This window comes from Anabrus simplex, chromosome 2, assembly GCF_040414725.1.
Source record: "Anabrus simplex isolate iqAnaSimp1 chromosome 2, ASM4041472v1, whole genome shotgun sequence".
Lineage (NCBI taxonomy): Eukaryota > Metazoa > Arthropoda > Insecta > Orthoptera > Tettigoniidae > Anabrus > Anabrus simplex.
The window spans coordinates 534123246-534148852 of record NC_090266.1 but is presented as its reverse complement, the minus strand read 5'-3'; the positions used below and the strand labels follow the sequence as shown (position 1 = coordinate 534148852).

Genomic DNA, 25607 nt, shown 5'->3' with positions numbered 1-25607 from the left:
TACACCAAGCAATCCTGCAAGGAGTAGTAAGGTACCTTATAGATTGAGGTTGGGTAACATCGCAAAATTACCCCTTACCTTCCGTTTATTTAATAATCCCGGACTATGAACAAACTTAATATAAGAAAGTCCCACCATGCTGCCTCATATTAGTATTCTTTTGATTATTTTCGATCATTGTCGGTCAATAGAGTGACGTCATGGGTCAGAGTAGGTGCGCAGGTGCGCTGGGTTGCCATAGATTTTCTTCTTGATTGTTATTTTTAATCTTTAACGTCAATTGACTAGCTATTGCAGCTGTGGCAATGTATTACCAGCAAATTCACACTAGATGGCTCTACATCACAGAATGGTCGTCATGCGCACACAGTTGAATGTAGGCTGACGATAGTTTGAACATATCAGAGAGTCTGCCATCTATCGATGATTATACAATACTATATTGTCAAGCGCAAGCGTGCCGCTGAAGAATCGTAAACAATCAATGCAACATCGAAATAGTGTTTTTCTTGTATCCGGGGCCTTGACGTCAAACCTTTGGAGTTTGATTATGGTCGTGTGAGAGTATTTTTCAGCAGTTTGTTACCGTACAGTGTATTACCATCTCACTGTGATACTGTTGCTATTTCAAAAGCGAAACCAATGTTGCGGAAATACCTTTTACTTGCAGCCTGTCTAGGATACGCTGCTTCTACAAATGTCACATCGGTATCATCATCGGCAGATGGTGGTGAGTGGAATGTTGCTTTTCTAATTTTTTGAGAAAATGATGCAACTTCAAAACATTCTGTGATTTAGAAAATATGTTCAAGTGAATGCTATAACGAAAACGTGATATGAGGGTTGTGTAATTTACTTACTATACATGTTCGAATAGCTGAAGTGATGCCTTGCATTGATCACATGCCAGTTTTGGTCGATGAGGTTAGCATGCTGTTAAGGTTGGTGCAGATGTAGTTTCTTCGTGTTTTACAAGAAATTATATAATAAATTAATGCTGGAAGCCCCACTGAGATAATTACATTTATGGGCTGATTGATAAAATGGTTCATAGTCCTTGGGTTTGATAAGTTTATGCATAAATGCAGAGTTCTTGCTGTTGAGAAGAAATATGAACAAATAAATGGGTTACTTGCATTGTGGTGAGGCAAATTTTATCCCTTTACCGTTGGATAACAGAAGAACTCCACCTCCTTAACACCTGTCAAACAATGTTTTCCTTCATCAGACTAAGTTTTGTGGAGTGGAGTACCTGTTCAAGCTCTCATATTGAGTACTAGGCTGTGTATTTTCTCTCTCTCTCTCAGCTGCAGGGAGCAAATCTCAATCATATTGAATATAGCCTGAAATTCTGTTTAGTACTTGTTTTAGTGTTTTTGCTTACTGGCCAATGTTGAGTTATTGAGGTCTAGACGTACACTATTAATTGTTGTTAATAAACATTTACTCGTGCAGAGAGAGTCATCATCTTTGTATACAGTTGCAATGGGCTTGCAGTGTACCATTATACGAAAGGAAATTAACATCCACATCAGAAATCATTTTCTTCATATTTGTACACACTGTCATAGTCAAGTGGTTAAGCCTACTACAATTTGAGATTAAAATTCAAGTGCTGATAGTGTTGCTCCTTAATATGATTTTACCTGGTTTTCATCGTGCCCATGAGGAAAATCTGGTTAGATGACCATGCAGTAATTGCGAGGAGTTAGTGATTATGATGTATGCACTTCCTGATGAATAAAGCAATTGGCTGAAAATTTCTAAGTCCACATGTAGGCTACTAGCACATTGGAAAGGAAGGAGTACGTTATCATAAGAGATTTCTTGGCGAGTTCATGGGATCCATGGCCGTAGGCCTTTGAGCTGTAGCAGAACGCTTATGTGTGTACCTAAACACTCTTAAAATCTGTTATTGGCACGTAGACAGAGCTTAAATAGCTTTTAAAGCTATTAAGGGTAGGTAGACAGAATTTCAATGTAACACTTCCTACAAATTATCCTGGATGCTGCTTGTCAGTTTCCTATCATAACAGGACTGTGATCGAGCGAGTTGGCCATGGAGTTTGGGTAATTTAACTGTGAGCTTGCATTCAGGAGATTTTGGATTCATTACCCACTGTCGGCAGCCATGAAGATGGTTTTCTGTAGTTTCTCATATTCACACCAGGCAAATGCTGGGTCTGTACCTTAATTAAAGCTGCTACCATCCCAGTCCCGTCACTTTCCCATCCTTGTGTCGCCGAAAACCTTGATGTGTTAACAGTGCAACTTTAAACCGCCTGAAAAATAAAGGCAATTGAGAACTGTGCAAGTTTATTGGCAAAGTATAGATTTGACATATGTATACCGTTTTAGAGAGAAAGACAAGAAATATTTTATTATGAAGGACTATTGCACTGGATGAGGCATACAAAGTTTGATACGGATTCTTCTGCACAAGTTTGCTCAGTTCTTGTGTCTAGAAGTGTAGGTCTGCATAAATGAAGCAAGGACAAATAACTAAACATTTCCTGTTGTACACATCCAGTAGGATAACTTTAATGTTAAGAGGTGTTCAACAACAACAACAGAAGGTAAGCAGCTGTTCATAAGTAAATTTAGTGCCGCAACAGGCTGTAATAGTGCAGTGGTTTAACTGCTGGTCCTCCGTCCACCTGGCTGAGGGTTGTATCCTATAGATCCTCAGTTGGAATTTTCTCCTGAAAAAGCAAATTAAGATACATCACTGTAAAATTATACAGTCATCTTTAATATTCATTGCTAGTTACAATACAGAAAGGTATTCATATCTAAGAATACTCTCTTATAGGCTATTCATTTTTGAAGGAGTTTGACTCTTAAGGTATCGTCCTTCTGATTGGAAGGACTGGCAGATTATATTCAGTGGTACAGGTAGCAGGAAATTTTTACATTACTCAATCATCCCGGTTTCATGTCTTAGTCTGATATATGGTAATAATATGGACTAGACTAATTTCCTCTTGGAGATAATGGTCGTTGAAAGCAGTCGTTGATCATGATGCTCATTTTCAGTATTAAAGTTTAGGGAAATATGTTAAATATTGTTTTCATGACAGAACTTTTCTGGCACAAATACCATTGGAAATTGAAGTGTTGATGTGCCTTCCATTTTTGTCAATACACGTGTGGACAATCGCATGTTGTTCGCTGTTCATTACTGTCTTCTGACGAGACTCAGTACAGTCTCAACGTGGTTTTGGTGTATAGCAGTGTTGAGTTTTGGTATTTACAAATATTTTGCTTTTTCGTCCTGTTGCTGAGAGAAACTAGTACATCCCACTAGTATTACTTTATGTTAAATGTTTTGACATAATTTAACCTGGATGGATTTATTCTCTTGTGACTCAGCACCAAAACTGATTTCCACTTGTTTGAGGTTTCATTGTAGCCTCTATCTGTAACGTTTTGTTCATATTACACAAATCATTTACATGGTCAGCCAACAATGGTTACGAATTTCATGTTGTTGGTCCGTATTGAACTGAGATAACATATAAATAATGCACAGGAGAGTTTTCCACCTATTCAATACTAAGTTGTATTTACAATGTTATTTACATAGGACTAGTTTCAACCCTACTCGGGGTCATCTTCAGCCATATTAAACATACACAATATTTGGCGAAATCCTAAAACATATTTCTAAGCAGTAAGAATCTTATGAATATATAATTTACAATATGAAGTGGGGTTGAATTAGGCAAGGGCTATGGCGCTCAAAATGTTGCAAATGAAAATGAAATATGACGTGTGATGTAGGTGAGTAATAAAAGTACACTAAACATGCTAAAAAGTCTGGAATAAAAGTACAAATGAGGTGCTCTGTGTTGTAGGTTAAAAATTTTTTGTATGATTATAGACTCATTGGAATTCAGTAGGTCCTGGTAATATATAACGGTTGTGGACCGAGTGCTATGGTACTAAGAATGAACACAATGTAAAATGACACATATATCAAAATATACAAGTGTGTACAATGTCTGAGTAACAAAATGTGTAGTTGATACTCTCTAGGAGAAGAGTCAACTATACACTCTATCAGCTTAAGCGGAGAATTTGGCATTTGGTGTATTAAGGAACCAAGCCGTGTTGATTGGGCTGCATGGTTGATTGTTAGAGTTGTGCAGATTGTGAAGTTTTTGAATTCTTGTTGAGAAGAAAGTAGACACTGCGCTTTGTGATATTAATTGGTGGAATCCTCCGTTCATAGCGGAAAACAAATTGGGCCTATTAAAATTCAGAAAAGCCAGTAAAATGCGGAAGAGGAAAAGATTACCACAAAGCGAATGGACACTCGCCTCTCGCTGCGGTGTGTGTAGCTTAGCTGATAGTGTGCACCCCGAGTAGGGTTGAAACTAGTCCCATGTAATGTAAATAACATTGTAAATACAACTTAGTATTGAATAGGTGGAAAACTCTCCTGTGCATTATTTATATGGTCAGCCAAGGCTGGAAATGTCATGAATTTTTAATTGAAAAATCTAAACATTGGCTATAAGCTATAAACATTTGTGTATATTTTAGGCTTAATAACTTAATCTCAAATAACTCTATAATACCATTCCATTATCTTCCTTTCACAGCCTGTATCTGTGGAACTTCTTAGCTCATCAGTTTAATTTTGTATGGGTTTCTGTAGCGTAGGGTCCACTGAATTGGTCTTAATTATTATCGACAAAAATTTACCTTGCCAGAGAACTGAAGACCATTAAAGAACAGTTGTCAAAAACCTGTAAATTGTTTGCTGCCATTTACCTGAACCAAATGTTTGTTGTGGTGGCAACTTGCAGCCTATGTACTTATGTACAATTCTGCAATGACCTGTGTTAATGTCAGTCAATGTCGTCTGCCTGGTAGCCATAATTGTGAAGACGTCAAGTCTTGTTCTGACACTGTATTTAGCCAGCCGCTTGTCTTGAGTCTCTTTGTTGGAAAAAAATTCACTATCAGGATGTTGGCTGGCAGGGTAGGAGAGGTGCTGGTGGCGATAAACAATTTGTAATCACTAGATTATATGCCAAAAGTTTGATTCAATTCCAAATCTATTCGCAGTGTACATATGGAGCGAGGGCAAATGATGATGTTGATGGTGATTCATCTGTCGGATGGAGATGTGTAGCCTTGAGTAGACCCCTTGGTGTTATTCGACAGGAGTAGGTGATGTGTTGACATGGAGTTTCACCCTCTTCCTACCTAGTAACAATAATCATCACCACCACCACCACCACTCTCTCACCCAGACATGTAGGTCGCCCATGGGAGTCATATAGAAAGAACTGCACCAAGTGAGCCGATGCCCTGCAGTTAGGCATTATCCCTTTCATTTTATTGATGTTAATGTGAACCATGTGACCTTGTTGCGGTGGGAAAGCTTGCGCCTCCCAGTGAGGCATATAGCTGAACCGTTGGGGCAACCATATCGGGTGGGTATTTGTCGAGAGATCAGTCCAATGAACCGTTCATCAACAGAAGGGATAGCAGCCTTTCGGAAGTTGCGAGGCCGGCTGCCTGGATGATTGACAGATATGGCCTTCTAATAGTATTTAACATGTCTTAGCTGTGTTCACGGCTACATGGCTGATAACAACGGGAAACTGCCGCTGTATCTAACTCCCGTAGACATGCAGCTTTCTCTCTTTGAATGAATGCTGTACTGATGATGGCTTACTCCCAGGTAAAGTATTCTGGTAAAATAGCCTCCATTCGGATCTATGGGTGGGGACTGCATGAGAGGGGGGCAATCATCAGGAAAATGAATACTGACTTTCTGTGAGTCGGAGTGTGGAATGATGACAGTTTGAATTGTTGTGGTAGGTTTGTATATTGCATTCAGTCATATCAAGAATCCAGAAGATTTGTAAGTCATCATTCAAAATACAAGTGAAGGCTATCCAAGCAAATACGAAAAAATAGCATTGTTTAAAGATAAATGTTGTTGTAAAGTGGATTAACTCTGGTGGTTGTGCAGGTTAAGCTAGAGAAATATTATTGACACCTTGATTCTCTAATTGTTTCCTTTTTACTTTTAAGACTATTGGGAAATATTATTGTAACATTATTTCACTCCAGCGGTTGTGCATGTTATGTATGATATTGACCGACTTGATTCACTATAAGGAGAACGGTGTTCTGTGGGGTCTGATTCTAATTGTGTTTTGTCTTTCAAGCAGTTTTGTGGTTGAATTCATTTCTGCTTTCAGTGATGTACTACTATTTCTTAGCCTTTTTTGTTTGTATAATTTATTACAATTTTTAACCAGTCATCCTATAGCCAAGCGGCTATTGCTGCTTTAGGCCACAAGTTTAACTATTCATGTGTCTTAACACATGAGCAATTTAAGCATGGAGTGAAATCCTGAGAAATGTGATCATCCACTTTAACTCTCCAAACTATGCCAACTCATCAATCTGGAGGCTAGGTACATAAATGCTTTCATCAAGTCCTGGCAACATACAGATTTTACAAGGACTTACGTTGCACATCACTTGGTCTTCTCTTTGAAACACAGAGCTTTGCTAACATGTTTTTTTAAAATTCTTGTCATTTGCCTGTCTCATACAATTGTTCTGTTAGATTTTCTCTGAAGACTTTGTATGTACCATAGATGATTTGTTTGTGTTTATAATATTGTATACATTTAGTTTTGAACTAATCCATATTAGGCTAGCCGCGTAGCTTAAATACTTTTCTTATGATCAGTTTATGGTAACATTAAATTGGGATAGGCTATGGCTGTGCTTATAGATATGAGAATACTGTCAGTAGATTTACTAGTATGTTAAAGAAACAGTTGTAATTAAGCAAGCGAAACAAGAGGACTGTTGTGTGTAAGTGCTGAGTGATGAATATGGATATTAGGCTACTACTCAACAGTATAGGGCGACTATAGGTCGATGGCATGAGAATGTGAAGTGTGAGCTTGCGGCATATGCGACGACTAACTGGTGGCAACAACACTGATTGTAGGTATCGCTGATGGCAGCAGCAGCGGTAGCAATAATACTTGCAATAGGGGTGTCGAGATGAATCCCGATCCCAGACCATTGGGGTCATTTGGCTGGGAAGAGATGGAGAAGATCAAAGAAATATTCAGAGAGGCATGTTAGGCAGAACAAACTAGGGACCTTATTCAGGAACAGTACAACAAAATGGAGATAAAACAGTGCATCAAAGAGGAACTGAGAATAACAGAGGAGGTTGTGCAGAATACTGACGAGTCAGAAATACTGAAAGTCAAAGTAAAGAGTTTAAGAGGAAGAGTTGTGACATGTAAATTGGCAAAAAAATATGGCCTACCAGGATAACAGTAGGAAAAATATTTATTTATGGTGTCAGTGCGGCGCTTACGGCAGATGGAGGAATGTACAAGATTGCTACAAATATGATAGCGCTTGTGCAGCAACATGTGAAACTGCAGACAGTAGAGAGGTTCAGTGCACTGCAAGGTCGGCGAAAGGAAATGAACAGACAGCTGTACCTGCAGAGGTCATGGACGTCGGACTAGCTTACTGCTGGTTCAAGTCGCGTACGTGGGCGAATAGAAGACAGGAGGAAAGAAACAATGGCCAGAGGTGAACGTTAAACTTTAAAGGTCTTGCGGTCCAAAAAGGGCAGGTCGCACGAGGACACTATGGACAAGGAAATTCTTAGTTCACTGGAAGAATATTAGAAGTAGAGAAATCGAGGGTAAAAATAAGTAAGGCTACCAACCAGACAGAAGGTAAAAAATAAAAAAAAATAACTAGAATGGAGGAAAGGATGTGTGAATATATGGGCATTTTTGAACAAGATAGAAAAGGAAGAGTTGAAATAATTGGGCATTAGTTGGGTTGTACTGGGATACAAAGTTCATGTGGACGGTTTTAAAATATGTAGAAAGACAAGAGATAGGAGAGCTCGAATGTGCAGGTATCCTGGTGGAATACTAACCTTACTAAGCAGCGATATACAGAAGAAAATTGAACTTATGGAAACAGAAATGGAAGAAGTTCTTTGGATAAAAGTAAAGACGAATGGGAAGGGTGAAATAAGCTTATGTCTCGGTTTTGTCTACAACCCTCAGGAAGGTTCCCCATTATTACAAGTTATAAATCCCATTGTTATGATCCATATTGGTAATTGCTATATATGAGCACAAGTACAATTTGAGGGTCCACCTGTTCAATACACAAAATAATCCATTGAGTATTGTCTCATTATCCTTTTATTCGCGGTACATGTTTCATCCGATATTTGGACATCATCAGCCGCTACGTAATGATTAAAATTGAAACTGAATGTACCCTATATCCACAGATATAGGCCTAGATGATCAGCAGATTGAGAAGTCACCTTTTCTACAAAGTATACTTAACCCATGTTAATAACACTTGACACTCAACAATCTATAGAATTCTACCAGATATATAATCTCTCCAAATCAAGATCAAGTCAAGATTCTTCTTACAAATGTTTCTTTTAAATAAGTGTACTTTTATAAGGACTGTTATAAGCAAGAAGTCATAGGTTTAGGTTTTATTGACTTAATGTTTTAATCATTGTATACTTCACAGGATAGCTGAAGCATCAGGAGTACACAATTAGAAATAGGAAAGGACTTCCACATTATCAATACTTATTAATTGCACTTACTCCTTAAAAACCTTTGTTTTAATTTATTTTCTATTTTAATCTTAGTCATTAGGCAGCGGCTGATTAGTCCAAATATCGGATGGAACATGTTCCATGAATAAAAGAATGAGACAATAATCAATGGATTATTTTGTGTATTGAACAGGACCACCCTCAAATTGTACTTGCTCATACACAGGTTCCCTATTTGCAAAGATTTCTTGCTTGAGTTGTGAATGGAAAGAAACAGAGTAAAGAGTAACTTATGTATGAAGATTTAGGTATTATGCTGATGGAGGTCTTCAATGCGAGGTTTGCAGAATGAAAACCAGGGTATTGTAAAGAGGTAGAGGAAAGATTAGTTAAGAAGAGAACATGTCAAGATGAAGGGTATAATAGGTACAGTGAAAAATTACTAGAACTCTGTGGTACGGAAAAAATTGTATATTCTGAATGGGTAGTGGTCAGGAGATGAAGTGGGTAACTTGACACAAAGGCTTGTAACAGAAATGGAAGTGTTATAGACCTAGCAATATGTTCAAGGGAAGCATTACCACTCGTCGATAGGAGCACGCAGCTCTGAGCTTGCATCCGGGAGATACTGGGTTCGAACCCCACTGTCGGCAGCCCTGAAGATGGTTTTCTATGGTTTCCCATTTTCACCTTAAGGCCACGGCCGCTTCCTTCCCATTCCTAGGCTTTTTCCCCATCGTCGCCATAAGACCTATCTGTGTCAGTGTGACGTAAAGCTAATAGCAAAAAAAAGAGGAAAAAGATGGAGGGAAGAACTCCATAAGATTTTAAGGATTATTTTAAAGGGAGAAGTTTTGAAATTATGAAGGTAGGGATAGGACTTATGATTGAAAATAACCAAATAGATGCTACAATACAGCTTGTAGAAAATATTATATTGATAGCAGGACAGAAGATGCGAGTGCAGGGAACAGGGCTGCCAAGAAATGTTGGGTGGTACAGTGAAGAATGCAGAAAGAAAAGGGCAGAAGTAACTAATGCATTAAAATCACACAGGAAAGTAGGGGGTCTTGAAACAAGAATTACATTCTGTAGCCTATGAGATGAGTATAGAGAACTATTGGTAAACACAAAGTACTCATGGCAGAAGAGGCAAGCTAAAGCAAATCTAAACAGAGGTTCTAAAAGAAAGGACAGTAAGAAAGTGTGGGGTAGAAGAAACCAGATCTGTAAAGAAAGCCCAACACAAGCGAATATAACTAATGAGGAATGGATTACACATTTCAGACAACTGTTAGATGGGGAGGATAGTTGCAAACCCAACTTAGAAAAGATTGGGATTTCGAGAAGATTGAAGTGCACCCTGCCTGCTGTAGACCAGGAAATTTCAGTTAGTGCAGTAAAAGATTTAATAGAGAAAGGGAAAAACAGGAGCAATTTCAGGTGTCAATAATGAATTCTGGAAAGAAGTAAAAACAATTGTGTCCTCGAAAGCATAGTGAAAATATTTGAAGGTGTGAGAGTATCTGGTACCAAAATCATGGCAGGAGGGAGTCATTTGCCCTATATATAAGAAACGGGATGAGATCAAATCCAACTAACTATAGAGGGATAACGTTACTAGATTCACCAAGTAATATATATACAGGGATATTGGCAAAAATACTAATGAATTGGGTCGAGGGGTGGTCAATCCTGTCGAGACTCCAATCAGGATTTAGAAAGGGAATGAAGGCAAGTGTAACATAATGGTTTTTAAAACAATAATGGATAAATTCATGAAGAAAAGAGGCAAACTGTACATCGCAGCAATTAATTTTGAGAAATCTTTCGATTTGGTGAATAGACCGGCTGTCGCATATAAGTTGAGTCAGACCGGAATATCAAATAAGATGATAAGAGCAATTGAATAAACATGTGAGGAATGTAAACGTTCTATCAAAATGAATAAAGGGGTAGTAGTGGGAGAGATATTTTGAAAACTGGGTCTCAGACAGGGTTGCAAATTATCACCAATATTAATGTTATTATTTATTAATGACATGTTCCAATCAGAAGGCTTTGAGAAGGGAGCTTCTCCCTGTCTCGAGAACCAAAATATACTGGGTCTGACCTTTGCAGACGATATCGTGCCGCTCACATTAACACCAGTCAAAATACAAGATAGTATTAATGGGATAGTAAATTACTGTGGAGAGTGGAATCTAAAAATCAATCCACAGAAACCTAGAGTTATGGTATGTAAAAGGGGTGATAAACTCTCAAAAAGTTAACAGTGGTGGATGGGTAAGGAAAAATTAGTTGTTAAAAAAATTGAATACCTACCTATGGACGATCATAAGCAGCAATGGCAGATGGACAGATAAAAAAGAACAAAATGGAGTAAGTGCTCTGGCTAGTATAAAAATTGTAGACAGAAAAATGCCGAACATTGAACATGATGTTCAGAAAAATGTATTTAATTCAGTAGTTACAATGCAGAAATTTGGGGAGTAGATAATGGAATAGTAACATTAGAAATAGTTGTAAGTAAATTTGCCAAAATAAGAAGGGCTGCCAAGCTGTACTGCAAACAGTGGAGTGAGAAAGATACGTGTGAAGGGTTGAGTATATGGGTGGATATTGTTAAACGAATAATTAAATATTGGTTGCAGCTAAAGATGAGTGCAGTGGGTGAAATTCTAAGGATAGCATACCAGCACAAAATGATGGTTGCTAGGTGGATGGGATGAAGAAACTACTGGGTGACATAGGAATGGGGTAGTATTGGGAAATAAATTTATATAGGGATTATATTGAAGCGAGTAAAACGGTGGTCCAAAGAATGAAATAGATTGAAAGACAAACATTAAGGACAGAATGTAATAGCAAGAAAGCAATCAGTGGTTGAATTCTGTAAATCATCATTTTACAGTTCCAGTTTCCTGGGTACTGTTTTGAATTCTGTAAAATAAGCAAAAATATGACAGGACTGAAGCGTTAACAAAAAGGGAAATGAGAGGGATAATTTGGTGGCTGAATGGGAGTATATAAGAATTAAGCTACAAGACAAAAAAAATGAGGAAAATGGATGCATTTTATGCACTAAAGATATGGAAGTGGCTCAACTACTAAAAGACTGTAAGGAAATAAGAACGCTCAGAGAGAAATATATAGATGCGAAGGAGATAAGTACATTAGAAAATGAACTTGAACTTTACACTATTGCTATTAATAAAACAGAGAATAGAAAACACCAGGTAATATTATAAGAGGAATGTGAGTAACTCACAAGACTAGTTGCATATGTTTGCTGTGGGCAGATGTTTTCTCCCCCGGTTGGTGGTCATCTGTGACTGGGGGAGGGAATCTGTTTTCTTCGTCCATTCCTATTTGGTAGGAATATGTATGGTATTTTATAATAATTACATGTGTCTGCGATGGGCGAGTGCTCTCTCCCACAGTTTGTCATCTGTGACTGAGGGGAAGGGGGGATTCTGTTCATTGGTTTTGTCTATTCATATGTTGTAGGAATATAGATGATGAGGTATCCTTAACATGGTTAACGTCTAGGAAATGTCTCAGAAGACTAAGGTTGTAACAAGGTTGTAATATTTTTTTAAATATTGTATGTTAACAAAAAGAACTAACAGCATGTATTCTATATTACACTAAGTTGGTAGTCATCCATCTATTCCAAAACTGGCAAATCTTAAATCAGATGCTAGTTGAAGGGATATTACACATTATTATTATTATTATTATTATTATTATTAAATGTATCTTAATTGTTTTGCTCTGTTATTTTTCATATTATTGTGCTGGTATTATTTGCACATAGTATTGGTTTGTTTTGTATAGTCTGTGTGAGACCCTTTGTTGTAACCAAGATTGAAATTTACAAATCACAACTTTTATTGCTTCACTTTATGATATTTACACAAATAACTGAAATTTATTTTGAAGCAAAAAGGAATATTGAATCTTGAGAAAAGTCTGTCTTTATACAATATGTACAGGTTTACAGTCTTTATATACACTTCTATCTTGAAAAGATAGTCTTTGTGAATTGACACGTTGATAGTCGAAAACTATCTGGCACACTAACATGAATGTCTTTGAGAGTCCTTGTTTGTTGAAGTGCCTGAATTCCTAAAAAGCAAGTTCAATTGATTGAAGAAATTCCACCTAGCGAAACTAAGGGAGCTTGCATACATTAGGGAATGAAAATGGCTTGTAAAAGAATTACGGAACATAGACAGCGGAAACAGGTAAGGGAGCGGTGACCAGAGGTGAAACCTCGTACTGCCAGAAATTCAGTCCACCTGGTCGAAGCACATTTTCAAGAGGAGTAGCCTCCGTGCTCGACGTAGGGTGTATTCTGGAGCTGGACACCGGGGCAAGTGGGCAATTGAGCAGGCAGGGAGCTCCTATTTATAGTACACTCGATGGTCAGGCACGCGCACTGAGGGCTGCGCGTCGAAGCTAGCAGAATGATACACAGGCGCGCGTGCAGCTGGCTGGCGGAGCGAGACGGGAGCGCCGGACATACAACACCCTTCATAAATACGCTGTGTCCAGAAATTTGTATGTTTGAACTACACTGCATGAATCCTGAGCAAGTATTGAGACATTTTATTGAAAAACATTCCAGTTCTCGCACATTTTACTTCTTAGGTATGCTGAAAACCCAAAAAAGTATGTCTATACAATTAGTTTCATAATGTAGGGACAACACGATTTCTTGTGGAGGGTGTCATTTCTTCATTGTATGTGTCAGAGTTTCCTCTGTGCAATTCTAACTTGTGGGAGAAAAGCAAGGGAACCAAATATTTATTGGTAAAATAAATTAACATTTTCAATGAAAACTACTCAGCTGAATTTGAAATTATCCAGTATAATACCCAGCAGTGCTACTCTAAATCTATATTCATTACAGGCTGTTATTACAATGGAAGTTGTCACTCCAGGAGGAGTTGGAACCAGTTTTAACAGAACCAGCCAGTGTGTCGCTTGTACCGATGTGATATAATACTTGGACAGTTGGTGAAAGTGATTGAACTTGTTACACAAATACAAGTAGAAGCACAGACAGCTAGGTTGACTGTTAATCAAGAGAGGGCTTTGTATATAATGCTCATAAAAAGTATGGGTACAGGAGAGATATTCTGGAAGTTAAGCCTTATTGAAATGTGTGAGGTTGCTGATCACTTCAAGAAATATTGTGAAGGAAAAGATGAAATGGACGATTGCTGTAAAGTTGAACAGAACGCTGTTCCATATCCACTCTGCACGTGGGTACAGCAAGCTTGTATCTGCCACTCTAGATGCAGGCGAGTCCAGCTCTCAGAGTTGACCCCCACGGAACTTACTGTAACTGGGGACATGGTATGATTTTGTCTTGCTCGCATATTGAATTGCATGCAACTAAGCAATAACTAGAGAGGGGACAGTAGAAATCAACATGTGTATAGTCTGCGAGGAATGTATGTTAAAGTATTAATGGTGTAGTTTATACAGTTTAAAACAAGTGATGAATGTTTCTTTTACAAAGAAATAAACCTGTTTATAATTTTTAGTATTCCCTGAAAAGGGCTATAGCAATTTCTTCTTATGAGACTGTGTCTACAGTTTCTAAGTTAACAAATATACCGAAGTTGTCTCTTTAATATAATCCAAGATAACAATGCAATAAGCTCACAGGCAAGGCAGACACTACAGGAAAAGCTGGGATTATTGTTAGAGATATTATTGAATGCGCCTCGTATCACAGGCTTAAGAATTTGATAATTTCGTGTGCGATTTCCAATTGAGACTTGTTTAGGTTTTCCTAATTTTCCTTACAAAGTACTGGTGCAACCACTTCCAGATTTTCTTTGACCTTCAAATTTGAGTGTTCCTGGAGAAGAGAATGTTCCAAATGATGGATATTTCTACTCTTGATATAATATGTAGCTATAGGAGTCTGAACGAGCTCGATAGCTGCAGTCGCTTAAGTGCGGCCAGTATCCAGTAATCGGGAGATAGTGGGTTCGAGCCCCACTGTCGGCAGCCCTGAAGATGGTTTTCCGTGTTTTCCCATTTTCACACCAAGCAAATGCCGGGGCTGTACCTTAAGGCCACGGACGCTTCCTTCCACTTCCTAGGCCTTTCCTCTCCCATCGTCGCCAGAAGACATATCTGTGTCGGTGCGACGTAAAGCAAATAGCAATATATATATATAGGAGTCTGTTCATTTACAGGACTTACGTGCATGATGTTGCAACTGGTTTATGCTTCAGAGATCCAAAATTATTGTGCAGTTCTGCCTGCTTGTTAGGAGTTTCACTGCCGGACAAATATATTGGGTATGATCTTTGAGCTGTTTTTCATCTCTAGATAGCTGCTTGTAATATAATCTCGATCAGTTAATAAAGCAGTCAAAATAAGAATATATAAGACAATGGTGAACCCAGTTTTGATGATCATTTTGTTTGACTATTGGCTAGCCTGATATGGCCTTATAAGGCAGACCCTTTGACAAGGGTGGGTGGCTTCTGCTGTGTATGGGGAAACTATATTCTATTGTAGTGGAGGATAGAGGGTAGTGTAGCGAATTGTAGGGATGTTATGGATAGTATGTACACTCAGCCCCTGATTAACCATTTAAGGTTAAAATCTCCGACCTTCTCAAGAATCAAATCTGGGGCCGTCTGAAATGAAGGCGACTGTGCTGACCATTCAGCCGAGGAGTTGGAGACCAATAGTGATGATGTATAGTAATGAAGAATAGCTTTGACCGAAAGTGGTATAAGATTGAAAACAGGGACGAAGGGGAAATAAAGATCTTGAACTATTTATGGGCTTGTGGTGGAGGATATGTGCTGAAATAATGAACTGCAAGTCCTGTATATACTGTATAAAGATGTAGTACATGTGCTTCATAAAACTTGTCAACTTCATCCTCATCTGCACCCTAACATGATTGGCAGACTGAGAGTACCGGTACTGAGAAAATTCTCGTCCTTATTCTTCCAACTGCTAAATATACCCAAATCATTCGTCTATTTACGTGCTTAACAGAAACTATCTTGCGTGCAGTAGTATTCCTGATGAACAGCCCTACCCTACACACTGCCCTTCTCTTTTTTAACACATGTTAAGAATACTTCTTAATCTATATAAATAAAATTGTAGGGGGTCCGCTGTCTGTAATTTCTTTTGTTTTGCCAATTTTTCAGATATTTATCCGTTTTAGGTCAACTCAAGACCGAATCGGTGGTTTTTACGTTTCGTGTCTGTTTGTTTGTTCCACCATCACGTCGAAACAGCTAGGTCGATCTCAACCAAACTTCATATTTAGAGTATACTCATCCCGGAGAAGGTTTCGATATGCATATCGTTTTAAAATCTTTGAATACACGGGGGGTTTATAGGAAAACCAGAATGGTTTTTCCACCATCACGTCGAAACGGCTGAATAGATCACAACCAAACTTCATATTTAGAGTGCACTCATCCCGGGGAAGGTTTCGATATGCATATCATTTTAAAATCTTTGAATAGACGGGGGGTTTATAGGAAAACCTGAATGGTTTTTCCACCATCACTTCGAAACGATTGCATAGATCTCAACCAAACTTAATATTCGGATCATACTCATAACGGGGAAGGTTTCGATATGCATATTATTTTAAAATCTTTGAATATACGGGGGGTCTCCATTTTCTCTTATACTATTGATTTTCTGTAAACTTCGTTTACCGTACGTGAAACGTCTCTTCATTATAAACAACTTTCGTTATGTTCATAATTTACCTTACTCTTCACATGACGGAGAAATTTACTATTTTCCGCTGGTATCATGCTCTGCATTGAGTGACCGACAGACCGACAACGAACCTACAGGTTACCATGGCAACGTCTCTGACTGCATGCCAGCAGGGAAGTAACGTATTGCCATTTTCCTCATCATGCTTTTAAATTCGTGGTTGTTCCTTGGGTAGAAGGCAAGAGAGGCGTCAATCGGCCTATCTGCGGGATATTGGCGGAATATCGTTGGATGTTATAACCGCCCTCGAATAGATTAAGTAATAACACCATTGGTCATCTTCTTATTATTTGTTTACCTAAGAATCACTGGACCCCAATTTATCATCTGTTACCGCTTTATTATATCCATAACTCACACTAGCATAATTTATTGAGGGGCATTTGATTTTCCAATACATTCACTTGGCATTTACATATTTGTCGTTATGCGGCTGTTTTCAGCTTATAATCCATTTTCTCTTAATTTCAGCTGTCTTGACTGTATTATTTCCTTCCTTAATCACTTCGTATGTACGCGAGTGCTAGAATCTACTGCAGATATGTCCACCAAACTTCATATTTAGAATACACCTGTCCTTGATAGGTTTTAGGGCAAATATTGTTTCTAAATCCCTGAACTGACTGGGGGTTTATACGAAACCGAAACAGTGATTTTGCACTTCCACAAAATATACACAACCAAACTTAATGGAAATCTACCTATCTTGGTAGAAATTAATTTCTAAACCTTTTTTCTCATGTGCATCATTTCGATACGAGGATTAATAAGGGAGATATCATTAACGGACCGTTTTTCTGTACAAGTCCCATCGGACTTAACTCACGACCGGGTGCGTGCAAAGCGTATTCCTTACAACTTGAAAACTACTGAAGACATTCGAACCAAAATTTATATTTAGCACCCACCTGTCCAAAGGTAGGTTTTAAATGTAAATAACATTTCATGTTCCGGAATGGACTGGCAGTATATAGGGAACCGAAATGGTGATTTTACTCTTCCACAATATATACAGAACACGACCAACCTGACTGGAAATCGACCAAACGTGATGGAATTCCACCTCTAAACTTTTTTTTTCATGTGCATTTTTTCGTCAGGAGGATTAATAAGGGAGATATCATGAATGGTCACTTTTGCAGGTTAAGTCCAGCGGACATAGCCCAAAATGTGTTTTACATGGAGCAGATTCCTTATCTATATAAATCAAATCGTAACGACTATGTGCCTCTACACTGACTATTTTGGCGAAATTTTCGTACAGCTTTCCGTTTAAGGGGTAATAATGACCATCTCCATAATTTTTGGTTTAGTTTCCTGAAAGTCCTAATTTTTACCCGCCCCGCCCAAAATCCAGATTGCGGCATAATCTGCCAGAAGAAAAAGGAGATAATTGCAATTTGACAAAATTATACGTTTTAGCCTGTAACGAACGGAAAACATCCTAGATCATTAAATTTTTCACTTTTTATCCCCGAAGAATATCGGTGCAGACATTCGGAAATTCCTATCACATAACGGATTGCACAATCTCTGTTCAATTTGGAATGATCTACAACCTTGGTCTTATGACTTTTTGCCGTATCTGTATCCCTTTTACGTTTGATTTTTCTCTATTAATCTATGTTAAGTCAATTTGGAATTTTCACATGCATAATTCATACTTTCAATTATATGAAATACAGAATCATCAAACTCTTCACGAAAATTGGCCCACCCAGTAGCCATATGTGAGCCAAATGCTATGTATGTAGCTGTCACATAATTATGCGAAAAGTAATGTAATGTGAGATAATCTTACAAAACCTTTACCCTGTTCCACGTTTCTAACTCAATCTGACCCAAGAATAGATGACATATCAAAGGACCAGCCATTTAGGCCACTAAATCTGGCGTGTCTTATGGTATAATCCTTTGTCGGTATGACGTACGTTTAGTAGCAGTTAATCTGTAAATGAAGGTCTTCAATATTGTAAACACGCTTATACTTTCGTATGTCGATCTATATATATTCACTGATGTCGATTTGTAGCGATCGAGAAAGTGTGGGTCTGCTATTGTAATCAGTACTCCCCACACCGACTTTGACTGGCAGTAGGAAAGGGTTCCTTCTCCAACTCCTGTGTAACTGTCATTAGTAAGGAAGGCCTACAATTGTAATGAATAGTTCCCTTCTCGATTTGACTTGCAGAAGGCAAGTGAGCATGCAGTTTTGTTTAAAACTCCCCTACCCGATTGTGTTTGGCAGTAGGCAAGGGTGCCCGCCATTATAAAGAAATGTCCTCATCTAAAATGTGACTGGCATTAGGCATAGTGGCCTGCTATTTTGATGGAAACTCACCAACTTGGTGTGACTGGCAGTAAGCTGGCTGGCAGTAGGAAAATGGGCCTGGCATTATAATGATAACTCCACAACTCAATTTCGAGTGATAGTAAGGTAATTGCCTGCCATTATAATAGACACTCCTCAACTGTAATCTGTCTGGAAGTAGGAAAAGGGGGCTGCCATTTTAACGAAAACTCCTCAAATCGATTCTGTCCGCGTAGTAGGCAATGGGGCTGCAATTATAATGTAAACTTCCCAACTCGATTGTGAATGCCAGTAGGCAAGTGAGCCTGCCGTTATATCACAAATCCGTAACAAACACTTTACATTGGAAACAACGTACGGGGACCTCCCCATGCTCTTTCTCGGATAACGCTAAATGACATGCAATTTTAAAACAATCTAATTTACTGCATGCACACTATTTACTTCGATATTCGAATACAATGTAGAATACCGTAGCGAAGCACGGGTACATTCGCTAGTCTACCTTATCCTCGTTATCTCCTGTTACTCGAATATCATTAATTCCTAATACATACAGACTCGTCCTCTTTGCTGACTCAGCCAGTACTTCTTCCTTTCTTTCGCCCCAAAAAGTAAAGCAAATTCACCTCCGTACAGGCAGGCCATGAAGGCCCTTGGAGGAGTGGAAGGTAAAGGCTTCCACCATTGTTAACCTCGGCACGTGATGGGGTAGAGTGGTTAGCTCTACGCCCGGCCGCCTTTGCCCCCAGGAATTAACCTGGTACTCATTTTTGGTGTAGGCTGAGTGAACCTCAGGGCCATATGCACCTCTGGAAGTGGAAATCTCATTTCTTAAATTTTACGACTTCCTGACGGGGATTCGAACCCACGTCCTTCCGGGCGAACCGAGCCCCTTTTCTTTCGCCCCATTGATATTAATAGTTTCCCATCGAATTCCATTTCGTTCGCCAAGTTGTTTCCAAGGTGAAGCTAGATGCTACCCTACTTACACACAGTTCCAGTGAGTATCTCTCCTCTAATGGGTTTGTGACCAGCGGTGGATTGTATAGTCCTGGCCGCCTGGGCACAAGGAGGGCCATAACTTAGAGTATGTCCGAGATACCCACTCCCATTCCACAATAACTGATGTCCCGAATTTCAGGACCACTTCCTAGGCCACCCATCCGTTGACCATGGTGCGCGATCTAGGATGTGACTCCAGTAACCCACACCGCGAATGATTCGACACATATTCAGTAAGAAAATATTAACTGGAATTGTATATGTCACCTAATATTATATAAACCGATGATTTCGAAGCTGCTTTAACAGATCTCCTGTCGGTCTACACAAATGTCAGTCATGGGTGACTTCAATACGGACTTGTTAAAGCAGACCAGAGAATTGGACAAATTGTTTAATTTATTCCACGCTTAAAACCAAACCCCATGGCACTACAGCCCTTGAAGGGCCTTGGCCTACCAAGCGACCGCTGCTCAGTCCGAAGGCCTGCAGATTACGAGGCGTCGTGTGGTCAACATGACGAACCTCTCGGCCGTTATTCTTGGCTTTCTAGACCGGGGCCGCCATCTCACCGTCAGATAGCTCCTCAGTTCTAATCACGTAGGCTGAGTGGACCTCGAACCAGCCCTCAGGTGCAGGTAAAAATCCCTGACCTGGCCGGGAATATAACCCGGGGCCTCCGGGTAAGAGGCAGGCACGCTACCCCTACACCACAGGGGCCGGCTTATTCCACTCTTAGGGCATAAAAATCCTATTGCTTAACGCTACGAATCACGCCATCTACCCAGAACACTCGACTTACACATTGACCTTATAATTGTAAATTAACCCCCGGAAGTCATCAAGCATGGGCACGTCCCATTTCCTAGCATTTCTACTCACGACTTACTGTGGATGTTTTACTCGATCCGTGGACCGAAGTATAAAGCACGATACTTTAACACTGATTTAGATAATCTACTCAGGGACTCTCACAACTTACCGTGGGATGACATAGGCCTACGTATTCTTCATGACATTGACTCTAAAGTTGGCAGATTCGACTCATTAGTGCTGAACTTGCATGATAAAACGTACTCCGAAGAGGCAGGTAAGATTTACCCAGTGGCTGACGGCTAGCCGTGACAGTTGGAACAGACAGTACGGACACGTGTCAAAGAGACTTGGAGCAATACAGGAAACTTAGGAACAAAATTAAGCAGTTAATGCCACTAGTTTCAGCAGTTAGCGGCAAATAAGAATTTAACGCAAACCTGGAAGAAGCTACGACTTTCGGCATAGGCAAAGCCGTAGAGGGGCCCATCTGCACGATATCTGGATACGTTAAATAATTACTTTTCTCAGCCCGAAATAGGATCTGTTCCATTATCTACGTTCCCCATAAACTCCGCATGCCGTCCCGTGTGCGACCTGTTCTCTTTCCGCACCGTCAGCGTAAATTATATTAAGCGTGCTGTACTCAACCACTAATAATAATGTTATTGGTTTTACGTCCCACTAACTACTTTTCGGTTTTCGGAGACGCAGAGGTGCCGGAATTTTGTCCCGCAGGAGTTCTTTTACGAGTCTGTAAATGTACCGACACGAGGCTGACATATTTGAGCACCAAGTTCTGCCGGATTGAGCCAGGATCGAACCTGCCAAGTTGGGGCCAGAAGGCCAGCGCTTCAACCGTCTGAGCCACTCAGTCCGGCGTATTCAGCCACTTCCGATGTGATAGGTAATGATGGTATCTTTATACAATGGCTAGCATCATTGGGGCTGTACTCTCAATACTTACCTTATCACATATTCAACTTCTGCCTGACCAGTGGAGTATTCTGACATTTGAAAAAAACGAACTAATAAGGCCTATCCCGAAAAATACTACTTTCGTTTCTCCATCAGATTCCATCCAGTGTCCATTCTCGCACCCCTCTCAAAAAGCACTCGACCGTCTGATTCATGGACAAATCACTGAATACCTGACCCAGAATTCCCTCGACTCTTTCCAACCCGGCTTTAAGCGGGCTTTACGCGATCAATAAGACTGACAATACCTCATTCAGATGACAATAATATTGGCCGTATGAATTGAACAATATTGACGGAGTATTGAGCGCGCCGGCCTCTCATCGCTAGGTTCCGTGGTTCAAATCCCGGTCACTCCATGTGAGATTTGTGCTGGACAAAGCGGAGGCAGATCAGGTTTTCTCCGGGTGCTCCGGTTTTCTCTATCATATTTCATTCCAGCAACACTCTCCAGTATCATTTCATTTCATCTGTCATTCATTAATCATTGCCCCAGACGAGTGCGACAGGTTTCGGCAGCCGGCAAAATTCCTACCTCGCCGCTAGATGGGGCTTCATTCATTCCGTTCCTGACCCGGTCGAATGACTGGAAACATGCTGTGGATTTTCATTTCATTCACGAAGTATTGAAGGAAATCCGGATTTTCTGTTCTTCGGGCATCAATACCCATACTGGAAAGTGGAGGTGATATTATCAATATAATTGACCGCGTACGGGTGAGCGTCAGTAATTCCATCTATCCTCAGTTCAGTTCACGTAGCGCTCCGGTGAATGTGAGAAGTGTCCGGTTATCGTGAAGAGGAACAAGAAGCCCTTCGCCACTTAATCGAGCCATACGAACTATCCCCAGAGGAATCTGTCCAACCCATTGTATTTGAAGAAGACAGCAAAAAATTCAGCCCTTTGACCGCCATATACCCTTTCTAGTGAACTTAAAGCCGGGGGCCAACAAGAGGGAGGATGTAAAAGCAGCAAAACAGGCTTGTACAAAAAGCATGGACACTTTTGGAAACCTCGTCGAACGCTGACAGCAACATTCAGACAATTGCTAAAGCTTGGGGAGAAAAATTGCTGACCTTAGAATCAAGACAATAGTTTTCGTAGAGAAGACAATAAGTGACATCCTTTTTGAGGCAAGTTTGATGACTCTTCATTGTGACTCTGTTAAAATCAATGTACTCCAGGAACCTCAAATTTCAGATAGTTTGCAGCATAATAGTTCGTCATCGTTCTCGACATTCAATTACAATAGTTCTCCCCCGCCTGTGACGACTGCACCAGACCAAATGAACTTCCAAATAGGGGACCTCTCACTGACAGCAATTTTCGAGAACTTTAAAGGATAATGGTGGTTTTAAACTGTTTGTTCAAATTTTACGTTAATGTTTGATAGCTACTTCAATTTTATTAGGTAAATGTTGACTTTGTAGTGTTTGCTATATTCATTATACGTACTCCTTGTTCTAGTAGTTAATACATCTCCTTGCTTTTTCACTTTAATACCTATGTACCAAGTGTGTACCACCTTCTTACTATCATTTAAAATGTGAAAGGAGCCAACGTTAGGATAAATATCAACGAACCAGTGCATTGGTATCCTTCCGGTTCTTAGTGAAAGTAAGCAGATACGTACATCGGGAGCTAAGAATCCAAAATACTAGTATATAAACATAAAATGGAGTAAGAAAACTTCATGTAGTCTTCTAGGATATGTCAGCGTTTCACACTACAGCTTCACTTATAGTTGCTGGCGACATGACAGAAAATGTGAAGTCTTCAAAATGTCTTCCAGTAGCTAAGTACCTCAATGTCAAGGTTAATCTTTCCTTAACAGTTATACTTTCCCTCATAGTTGTGTCCATTCTTTTAAAAAACGGTTCAGCCCTCTGTAACAGTTTGTCAGAGGTCCTTTCCTCCATTCGAAAGTAGTTATTGAAATCTGCAACATCGCTGTGGCTGATTTCCTTCAACGGTACTAGATGAGGATATTCTTCTCTCTTCTTCAAGTATTTCTTCTTCCAGCGTTTACGCTTCACTCGAAGAGTAGTTCTAAGTGCCAGAATAATATATATGCAACATCTTGTACGATTATCCATGTTTTGAAATGGCAAAATCGAGAAATAACCAAACAAAACCATACAGATTCACCCTGCTCATTACGCAGAAAGAGGTATTGAGCAAATGTATTAACAGAAGTATTGTCGATAGTATTGATCGTCTAAAGGTAGGGCAGTATTGAGACTGATTGGCACGAGTTTGACATCTGTAGGCCTATTGTCAATGTTGATATCGTCAATATTATTGATCGTGTAAGGCCCGATTTAAGAAAGGACATACAGTACTACTGTGACAGCATTACTGCTAGTTACAAACTATATCAGACATGCAATAGACTGTCGGTATAATAAGCAGTGCCCTTGACACAGCCGTGAGTTAATACTGCCCAAACTCCGATGTCTCGACTGTAATTGACATTTCTAAAATTCCTTAACTTGTGCTGTGCCAAGACCAACTACATCAGACTGTAATCCACAAGAAACATGGCGGACATCGGTGTGCGATATGAGAGGTTGAGGGGAAGGTTATGCATGTTTATTTCGAGTCACCTAAAGAAAATATCACAAGTCAAACGTCATGAAATGCAACTCACTAACTCAGAATACGAATAATTAAACACCAAAAGTAGCGTTATCGCGTATTGTAAGTCAAAATGTAATTTCAGGGGAGAAAAAAAAAATGTATCACCGAGCTCGATAGCTGCAGTCGCTTAAGTGCGGCCAGTATCCAGTAATCGGGAGATAGTGGGTTCGAACCCCACTGTCGGCAGCCCTGAAGATGGTTTTACGTGGTTTCCCATTTTCATACCAGGCAAATGCTGGGGCTGTACCTTAATTATGGCCACGGCCGCTTCCTTCCCACTCCTAGGTATTTCCTATCCCATCGTCGCCATAAGGCATATCTGTGTCGGCGCGACGTAAAGCCACTAGCAAAAAAAAAATTGTATCAACGTCAGGTTGAAACAGAGTATAAAAATATTTCACATATGAATCTCCGGTCAGCAAATAAGATGTATAGATGTCAACAAAGAACATTATTAACCTTACATGAAATACTATGTAACACTACCATTAACCACAGCCCATTGTGTAAAACACGCAAACAAATTTCTCCAATAAAATTTCAACCCCCCAGAATCCACCTGTATTGTTGGGTAGGTACAAGCGATATTTGTATGATGCACATGACCATCTAAAACACTCGTCAACTTAAAACTCACCAGAATTGATGGCATAATTGTATTTTATATATATAAAAAAAACATAATCCTCACGTTCACTCACGGAAAATGGGGTTAGGTTTAGTTTACGCATGCTCATTGTAAAATATTGAAAATTAATTACATCGTTCTTGCACCACCGTTTAAGATTAATTTAGTCTCTAAATCATAAATCTTGGTCATGATTTTCCGGATCTTTCTGGGACTGATTTAATTTTCTTTGCAGTAAGGTACGTTGGCTGCTGATAGGGCAGATGCTAGGATAGGCATCATTAGTTTTAACTTCGGAAGTTTGCGCGGCACTCGAATGAGATCACCGCCTTCTATGGGTAAATAATATCTTCCCTGACAATACATTTGATTTCAAAAATGATAAAATGATTAATGTTCACGACATTATTAGTCCTATGATTCGGATCGAAGTTTTCCTTACGAATGCTCTTAACCCATATTTGCCGTAATACTAGGTCTTCTGGAAACGGGAACACTGAAGTTCTTACTTATATCCAGGCACACAGCACATTAAACTATAAATATCTTGCATACGAAACTAAAAATGAAGAAAATACATTCAGAGAAGAACACGAGAATCAACATTAACCTAATCACCAGCGATATTGTTAGAATAAATCAGCTCTTTAAGGACAAACAACTTATTACGGCACTGAAAGAGGATCTATAACCTTCTTAAGACCAAAAATAAATATAATGTACGATTAATAATATTCAAATTTCCGTAACTATTTGGTAACAACACGGCATACACAAATCAAAACAAACGCGTGCTAGCACTCCAGCTGCCGCCATTATGGACAGTTTCGATAGG

At 39.4% G+C, this 25607-nt stretch overlaps 1 protein-coding gene across 2 annotated transcripts in view; it reads left to right on the top strand.

The window, feature by feature from the left end:
* Positions 1–498: 498 nt before the first annotated feature.
* Positions 499–25607, top strand: part of Cals (calsyntenin-1) — a 466513-nt gene continuing 441404 nt past the window's right edge. For both annotated transcript variants that reach the window (XM_067140904.2, XM_067140903.2), the window contains exon 1: positions 499–730. In XM_067140904.2, coding sequence (XP_066997005.1) covers positions 643–730 — 88 coding nt within the window. In that variant the 5' untranslated portion in view covers positions 499–642. The remainder of the gene's footprint in view (positions 731–25607) is intronic.